The 9,152-nt window shown below is 68.2% G+C and overlaps 1 protein-coding gene across 1 annotated transcript; it reads right to left on the reverse strand.

The window, feature by feature from the left end:
- Window positions 1-3,503: 3,503 nt before the first annotated feature.
- On the reverse strand, window positions 3,504-8,595 carry SCRT1 (scratch family transcriptional repressor 1; the record flags this gene model as incomplete). Its single annotated transcript, XM_080339480.1, has 2 exons — window positions 3,504-4,258; window positions 8,484-8,595. The coding sequence occupies 2 exons, from the start codon at window positions 8,593-8,595 to the stop codon at window positions 3,504-3,506; spliced, it is 867 nt and encodes a 288-aa protein (XP_080195606.1).
- Window positions 8,596-9,152: the final 557 nt, after the last annotated feature.

Consider the following 9,152-nt stretch of genomic DNA (forward strand, 5'->3'; position numbering starts at 1 on the left):
CTCAAGGCCCTACACAAAGGGGGTCCCCCTGATCTCGGGGTGCACCACAGGGCTGGGACACCCATGGAAGGACGTGGGGGTCTCCCTGATCTGGGGGTGCACCACGGGCTCAAGGCCCCATGCAAAGGGGATCCCCCCGATCTCGAGGTGCATCATGGTCTCAAGGCCCCCATGCAAAGGCGGTCACTGCAATCTAGGGGTGCACCCCAGGGCTGGGACACCCACAGAAGGACATGGGGGTCACCCTGGATTAGTCTATTGCATGAGATAGGGGTGGCCACGTTGGGGGGATGTTCACCTTGGGGTGCACCACGGGCTCAAGGCCCTACACAAAGGGGGTCCCCCTGATCTCGGGGTGCACCACAGGGCTGGGACACCCATGGAAGGACGTGGGGGTCTCCCTGATCTGGGGGTGCACCACGGGCTCAAGGCCCCATGCAAAGGGGATCCCCCCGATCTCGAGGTGCATCATGGTCTCAAGGCCCCCATGCAAAGGGGGTCACTGCAATCTGGGGGTGCACCCCAGGGCTGGGACACCCACAGAAGGACATGGGGGTCACCCTGGATTAGTCTATTGCATGAGATAGGGGTGGCCACATTGGGGGGGCGTCCACCTTGGGGTGCACCATGGGCTCAAGGCCCCATGCAAAGGGGGTCACCCCGATCTCGGGGTGCACCACAGGGCTGGGACACCCATGGAAGGACGTGGGGGTCCCCCAGATCTAGGGGTGCACCACGGGCTCAAGGCCCCCATGCAAAGAGGGTCACTGCAATCTCGGGGTGCACCCCAGGGCTGGGACACCCATGGAAGGACGTGGGGGTCCCCCCGATCTGGGGGTGCACCACGGGCTCAAGGCCCCCATGCAAAGGGGGTCCCCCAGATCTCGGGGTGCACCACGGGCTCAAGGCCCCCATGCAAAGGGGGTCACTGCAATCTCGGGGTGCACCCCAGGGCTGGGACACCCACGGAAGGACATGGGGGTCACCTGGATTAGTCTATTGCATGAGATAGGGGTGGCCACATTGGGGGGGCGTCCACCTTGGGGTGCACCACGGGCTCAAGGCCCCATGCAAAGGGAGTCACCCCGATCTCGGGGTGCACCACAGGGCTGGGACACCCATGGAAGGACGTGGGAGTCCCCCCGATCTGGGGGTGCACCACGGGCTCAAGGCCCCATGCAAAGGGGGTCCCCCAGATCTCGGGGTGCACCCCAGGGCTGGGACACCCATGGAAGGACGTGGGAGTCCCCCCGATCTCGGGGTGCACCACGGGCTCAAGGCCCCCATGCAAAGGGGGTCACTGCAATCTCGGGGTGCACCCCAGGGCTGGGACACCCACGGAAGGACATGGGGGTCACCTGGATTAGTCTATTGCATGAGATAGGGGTGGCCACATTATGGGGGCGTCCACCTTGGGGTGCACCATGGTCTCAAGGCCCCATGCAAAGGGGGTCACTGCAATCTCGGGGTGCACCCCAGGGCTGGGACACCCACGGAAGGCCTTGGGGGTCCCCCCGATCTGGGGGTGCACCACGGGCTCAAGGCCCCCACACAAAGGGGGTCCCCTAGATCTCGGGGTGCACCATGGGCTCAAGGCGCTATGCAGAGGCGGTCACCTCAATCTGGGGGTGCACCCCAGGGCTGGGACACCCACGGAAGGACGTGGGGGTCCCCCCGATCTCGGGGTGCACCACAGTCTCAAGGCCCCATGCAAAGGGGGTCACTGCAATCTCGGGGTGCACCACAGACTCAAGGCCCCACACAAAGGGGGTCCCCTAGATTTCGGGGTGCACCATGGGCTCAAGGCGCCATGCAGAGGGGGTCCCCCTGATCTCGGGGTGCACCACGAGCTCAAGGCCCCATGCAAAGGGGGTCCCCCTGATCTCGGGGTGCACCACAGGGTTGGGACACCCACGGAAGGACGTGGGGGTCCCCCTGATCTTGGGGTACACCCCAGGGCTGGGACACCCACGGAAGGACATGGGGGTCACCTGGATTAGTCTATTGCATGAGATAGGGGCACCCATGCCAGCGGGAGGTCCCCCCGATCTTGGGGTGCACCACGGTCTCAAGCCCCCCATGCAAAGGGTGTCCCCCTGATCTCGGGGTGCACCCCAGGGCTGGGACACCCATGGAAGGACGTGGGGGTCCCCCTGATCTGGGGGTGCACCACGGTCTCAAGGCCCCCAAGCAAAGGTGGTCACCCCAATCTTGGGGTGCACCCCAGGGCTGGGACACCCACAGAAGGACATGGAGGTCACCTGGATTAGTCTATTGCATGAGATAGGGGTGACCACGTTGGGGGGGGTGTTCACCTTGGGGTGCACCACGGGCTCCAGGCCCCCACACAAAGGGTGTTCCCCCGATCTCAGGGTGCACCCCAGGGCTGGGACACCCATGGAAGGACGTGGGGGTCCCCCCGGTCTTGGGGTGCACCACGGTCTCAAGGCCCCATGCAAAGGGGATCACTGCAATCTCGGGGTGCACCCCAGGGCTGGGACACCCACAGAAGGCCGTGGGGGTCCCCCCGATCTCGGGGTGCACCACAGTCTCAAGGCCCCATGCAAAGGGGGTCACTGCAATCTCGGGGTGCACCACGAGCTCAAGGCCCCATGCAAAGGGGGTCCCCCTGATCTCGGGGTGCACCCCAGGGCTGGGACACCCATGGAAGGACATGGGGGTAACCTCGGTCTTGGGGTGCACCATGGTCTCAAGGCCCCATGCAAAGGGTGTTCCCCCGATCTGGGGGTGCACCACGGGCTCAAGACCCCCACGCAAAGGGTGTCCCCCCAATCTCGAGGTGCACCCCAGGGCTGGGACACCCATGGAAGGCCGTGGGGGTCCCCCCGATCTGGGGGTGCACCACGGGCTCAAGGCCCCCACACAAAGGGGGTCCCCCAGATCTCGGGGTGCACCACGGGCTCAAGGCGCTATGCAGAGGCGGTCACCCCAATCTGGGGGTGCACCCCAGGGCTGGGACACCCACGGAAGGACGTGGAGGTCCCCCCGATCTGGGGGTGCACCACGGGCTCAAGGCCCCCACACAAAGGGGGTCCCCCAGATCTCGGGGTGCACCACGGGCTCAAAGCCCCCATGCAAAGGGGATCACTGCAATCTCGGGGTGCACCCCAGGGCTGGGACACCCACGGAAGGACATGGGGGTCACCTGGATTAGTCTATTGCATGAGATAGGGGTGGCCACATTGGGGGGGCGTCCACCTTGGGGTGCACCATGGTCTCAAGGCCCCATGCAAAGGGGGTCACTGCAATCTCGGGGTGCACCCTAGGGCTGGGACACCCACAGAAGGCCGTGGGGGTCCCCCCGATCTCGGGGTGCACCACAGTCTCAAGTCCCCCATGCAAAGCTGTGCACCCCAAGACCACCCCCCTCTCTCCCCCTGCACAGCCCCCCACCCCCCTCCTCATCCCCAATCAATCCCCTCCCCCCCCGCATCCTCACTGTGGGGGGGGGGGCGCGCATCCCTCCCCCCCCCCCCATCCGCTCACCCTCTCAGGGGGCTGAGCGGGGGCGGCCCGGCCCCCTTGAAGCAAGCGGACTCGTAATGTTTGTTGAGATAAGACTTGAGGGCGAAGGTCTTGCTGCAGCGCTTGCACTTGAAGTGCTTGAAGGCCGAGTGGGTCTGCATGTGTGCGCGCAGGTTGGAGCGGTCGGCGAACGCTTTGCCGCAGTGCGCGCAGCCGAACGGCTTCTCCCCGGTGTGCGAGCGCATGTGGCCCTGCAGCAACCACGGCCGGCTGAACGCCTTCCCGCACACCTCGCACTTGTGCTTCAGGTCGTGGGTCAGCAGGTGCATGGCCATGGCCGGCATGGAGACGTAGACCTTGCCGCACGTCGGACACTTCTTGGCCATTTTGCTGTCCAGGCTGCGGTGGGTTTGTTTGTGCCGGCTCAAATTGGACGACGTGGCGTACGTTTTCCCGCACTCCCCGCACGCGTGGCGCTGCAGGCTGCGCGCCGCCGGCCCCCCCGCCGCGGCCCCCGGCCCCAGCGCCGTTTTGCGCCGCGACCGCCCGTCGGTGATGAAGAAGGCGTCCACGGCGTAGCCCTCGCTCACCGCCGCGTCGCCGTTGATGTAACCGCCCGCCATGCCCGACTGGGGGCTGTCGGGGGGGTCGGCGTCCCCCGGCCCGTAGTCCCCGCGCCCGCCGGGGTAGATGGCGGCGGGTGACGGCACCTTCAGCGCTGGCTCGCCGTCCCCGTCGTAGGCTGAGGGCGCCATGTACTCGCTGATGTACCCTGGGGGGCGGGAGAGAAGGGGGGCAGCTGGTCAGTGGCGCCCCGAGAATGCCAGGGGGAGACCCTGCCTGCGCCACCCCGCCTGCGTCCTGCACTGTAAGCCACTACCTGCACTCCTGCCTGTGTCCTGCACTGTACCCCTGCCTGCATGCTGCCCTGCACTGTACCCCACTGCCCGCACCCCTGCCTGCACCCCACTGCCTGCACCCCTGCCTGCGCCCTGCACTGTACCCCCCTGCCCGCACCCCTGCCTGCGCCACCCTGACTGTACCACTGCCTGCACCCTACACTGTACCCCACTGCCCGCACCCCTGCCTGCATGCTGCCCTGCACTGTACCCCCCTGCCTGCACACCTGCCTGCACCCTGCCCTGTACCCCACTGCCCGCACCCCTGCCTGCATGCTGCCCTGCACTGTACCCCACTGCCCGCACCCCTGCCTGCATGCTGCCCTGCACTGTACCCCCCTGCCTGCACCCCTGCCTGCGCCCTGCACTGTACCCCACTGCCTGCACTCCTGCCTGCGCCCCTGCCTGCACCCAACTGCCTGCACTCCTGCCTGCACCCTACACTGTACCCCACTGCCTGCGCCCCTGCCTGCACCCCACTGCCTTCCCCCCTGCACTGTACCCCACTGCCTGCACCCCTGCCTGCACCTCCCTGCCTGCGCCCTGCCCTGTACCCCCCTGTCTGCACTCCTGCCTGCACCTCCCTGCCTGCACACATGCCTGCACCCTGCCCTGTACCTCACTGCCCGCACCCCTGCCTGCATGCTGCCCTGCACTGTACCCCCCTGCCCGCACCCCCTGCCTGCGCCCTGCACTGTACCCCACTGCCTGCACTCCTGCCTGCATGCTGCCCTGCACTGTACCCCCCTGCCTGCACCCCTGCACTGTACCCCACTGCCCGCACCCCTGCCTGCATCCCACTGACTGCACACCTGCCTGCACCCTGCCCTGTATCCCACTGCCTGCACCCCTGCCTGCACCCCACTGCCTGCACCCCTGCCTGCACCCTGCCCTGTACCCCACTGCCTGCACCACTGCCTGCACCCCTACCTGCAACCTGCCCCGTACCCCACTACTTGCACCCTCCTGCCTGCACCCCCTGCCTGCACCCCCTGCCTGCACCCTGCTCTGTACCCCACTGCCTGCACCCCCCTGCCTGCACCCCCCTGCCTGCACCCCCTGCCTGCACCCCTGCCCGCACCCCACTGTCTGCACCCCTGCCTGCACACCCCTGCCTGCACACCCCTGCCTGCACCCCCTGCCTGCACCCCTTCCTGCACCCCTGCCTGCACCCTGCCCCGTACCCCACGTCCCTGCCAGGCGGTGCCCACCCGTGTCCCTTGTCCCTGTGCCCCTGCCCTTGACCTCGCCCGCCCTCCTGCCTGCAGCCCCGGCCCTTCCCGTGTCCTCGTCCTTGTCCCCATCCCTGTCCCCATCCCTGTCACCATCCCTGTCACCATCCCTGTCACCATCCCTGCCCCTGTCCCCATCCCTGTCCCCATGTCCATCCCTGTCCCTGTCCCCGTCCCTGTCCCTGTCCCTGTCCATGTCCCTGTCCCTGTCCCTGTCCCTGTCCCTATCCCTGTCCCCGTCCCCGTCCCTGTTCCTGTCCCTGCCCTGCCCCTGTCCCTGTCCCTGTCCCCGTCCCTGTCCCTGCCCTGCCCCTGTCCCTGCCTGCAGTCCCATCCTTGTCCCTGCCCTCTGTCCCGTCCTTGTCCCTGCTCACAGCCACCTGTCTCTGTCCCTTTCCTTGTCCCTGTCCCTGTCCCTACCCTTGTCCGTGCCCACAGCCCTCTTCGGGTGTCCCCGTCCACAGTCCCCGTACTTGTTCCTTTCCCTTGTCCCTGTCCCCGTCACTGTCCCTGCCCGCAGCCCCGTCCCTGCCTGCAGACCCTCAGCCTTGTCCCTGGCCCTACTCCTGTCCCTGCCCACCGCCCCCTGACACCGTCCTTGTCCCCATCTCCATCCCTATCCCAGTCCCTGCCTCCACCCCTGTCCCTGTCCCTGTCCCTGTCCCCGTCCCTGTCCCCGTCCCTACCTTGGTCTCTGCCTGCATCCCCGTCCTTGTCCCCATCCCTGCCTGCAGACCCCCATCCCTACCGTGTCCCTGCCCACAGCCCCGCACCCCTGGCTCTGTCCACAGTCCCCCATGCGTGTCCCTGTCCTTGTCCCTGTCCCTGCCCACAGCCCCTTCACACTGTCCCTGTCCCCTTCCCTACCCCTGTCCCCATCCCTATTCCTGTCCCTGCATCCCTGTCCCCATCACTACCGCGGTCCCTGCCTCCGTCCTTGTCCCTGTCCCTTATCCCTGCCTGCATCCTTGTCCCTGCCCCTGCCTGCATCGCTGTCCCCATTGCTACCGTGGTCCCTGCCTGCATCCTTGTCCCCATCGCTACCGCGGTCCCTGTCTCTGTCCCTGCCTGCATCCTTGTCCCTGTCCCTGCCTGCATCCCTGTCCCCAGTGCTAACGCGGTCCCTGCCTGCATCCTTGTCCCTGTCGCTGCCTGCATCCTTGTCCCTGTCCCTGCCTGCATCCCTGTCCCCAGTGCTAACGCGGTCCCTGCCTGCATCCTTGTCCCTGTCGCTGCCTGCATCCTTGTCCCTGTCCCTGCCTGCATCCTTGTCCCGGTCCCTGCCTGCATCCCTGTCCCCATCGCTACCGTGGTCCCTGTCCCTGTTCCTGTCTCCATCCTTGTCCCTGTCCCTATTCTTGCCAGCATTCTTGTCCCGGTCCCTGCCTGCATCCCTGTCCCCAGTGCCACCGCGGTCCCTGCCTGCATCCTTGTCCCTGTCTCTGCCTGCATCCCTATCCCCATCGCTACCGTGGTCCCTGTCCCTGTTTCTGCCTCCATCCTTGTCCCTGTCCCTTCCTGCATCGTTGTCCCGGTCCCTGCCTCCATCCTTGTCCCTGTCCCTATTCTTGCCTGCATCCTTGTCCCTGTCCCTTCCTGCATCGTTGTCCCGGTCCCTGCCTGCAACCCTGTCCCCATCACTACCGCGGTCCCTGTCCCTGTTCCTGCCTCCATTCTTGTCCCCGTCCCTGTCCCTGTCGCTGCCTGCATCCTTGTCCCGGTCGCTGCCTGCATCCCTGTCCCCAGTGCCACCGTGGTCCCTGCCTGCATCCTTGTCCCTGTCCCTGCCTGCATCCCGGTCCCTGCCTGCATCCTTGTCCCTGTCCCTGCCTGCATCCCTGTCCCCATCGCTACCGTGGTCCCTGCCTGCATCCTTGTCCCTGTCCCTGCCTGCATCCCTGTCCCCATCACTACTGCGGTCCCCGTCCCTGTCCCTGCCTCCATTCTTGTCCCCGTCCCTGTCCCTGTCGCTGCCTGCATCCTTGTCCCGGTCGCTGCCTGCATCCCTGTCCCCAGTGCCACCGCGGTCCCTGCCTGCATCCTTGTCCCTGTCCCTGCCTGCATCCCGGTCCCTGCCTGCATCCTTGTCCCTGTCCCTGCCTGCATCCCGCTCCCTGCATCCTTGTCTCCGTCCCTGCCTGCATCCCGCTCCCTGCCTGCATCCTTGTCCCCGTCCCTGCCTGCATCCCGCTCCCTGCCTGCATCCTTGTCCCCGTCCCTGCCTGCATCCCGCTCCCTGCCTGCATCCTTGTCCCCGTCCCTGCCTGCATCCCGCTCCCTGCCTGCATCCTTGTCCCCGTCCCTGCCTGCATCCCGCTCCCTGCCTGCATCCTTGTCCCCGTCCCTGCCTGCATCCCGCTCCCTGCCTGCATCCTTGTCCCCGTCCCCGGCCGTGCCCGCCGCTGCCCCCGGTGCCGCTCAAGGTCAGCGGGGCCGGGCCGTGCCGGGCCGCGCTGCGGCGGTTCGGTCCCGGTTACGCAACGCGCCGCAGCCGCAGCCGCCGCCGCACCGGGCCCGGGCCGGGGCCGCCCGCGGGGCCGCGCTCCGCACAAAGGCCGGGCCCGAGCGGGGGCTCCGGCTGCGCTTGCCCTTGAACTTGGCGCCGCCAGACAAAAGGCAGGGCCGGGGCCGGTTCGGCCCGGTTCGGCTCTACTCGGGCTCGGTTCGGCTCTACTCGGGCCCGGTTCGGCTCTACTCGGGCCCGATTCGGTTCGACTCGGCTCTACTCGGGCCCGGTTCGGCTCTACTCGGGCCCGGTTCGGTTCTACTCGGGCCCGGTTCGGCTCCGCTCGGTCGCGGCGGGCGGCGCGGCGGAATGCGCCCGGCCCCCGGTTCTCAACCCGCCCCCCCCCGCGCCGCTATTTACCCTTGTCGTGTAACCGGGAACCGAAATCCGCCCGGGTCCTGCCGTACGGGGCGTCGAGGCCGGCGGGGAAGTCATCGATCTTCACCTTCTTCACCAGGAACGACCTGGGCATGGTTCCTCCCGGGGCCCGGGCCCGGCCCCGCTCCCACAAAGGGGCCCCCCCCGGTAAGGGGGGGGGATGGGGAGGGTGTTAAACCGAGCCTACGGCTTTGTGCGGCGGCGGGCGCGGCCGCCCAGCTCCGGTGCGGGGCCGCCCGCAGCCGCCGCCGCCGCCGCCGTCTCCGCAGGGCCGCTCCCGGCGGCTCCCGGAGCGCTGGGCAGCGGCGACCGCCCCCCGCGCCGGGGCATGGACCGGCGGGGCCGCGACCGGGGCGGTGGGGCCGGGGGGGGGGGCCGGGAGCGCCGCTTCAGCACCGCCCGGCGCGGACAGCTCCCCCGGTCAGCACTGGACAGCGGCGGCGGCGGGGGGAGCGGCGCGGGGGGGCGGTGCCGCCGCGCTCGGTCGGGGCCGTGTGAGCGCTCCCGCATCCGCCACCGCGCTTATAACGGCGGCCCGGGGGGGGGGAGGGGAGGGGGGGCGGGAATGGGGGGGGGGGAGGAAGCGGTGGAGCCCGAGAGCGGGCAGAGGAGCGGCGGGGGGGGGGGGGAGAGGGGGGAGCGGAGGAGGCG

The sequence above is a fragment of the Nesoenas mayeri genome, assembly GCF_963082525.1.
Source record: "Nesoenas mayeri genome assembly, chromosome: 2".
NCBI lineage: Eukaryota > Metazoa > Chordata > Aves > Columbiformes > Columbidae > Nesoenas > Nesoenas mayeri.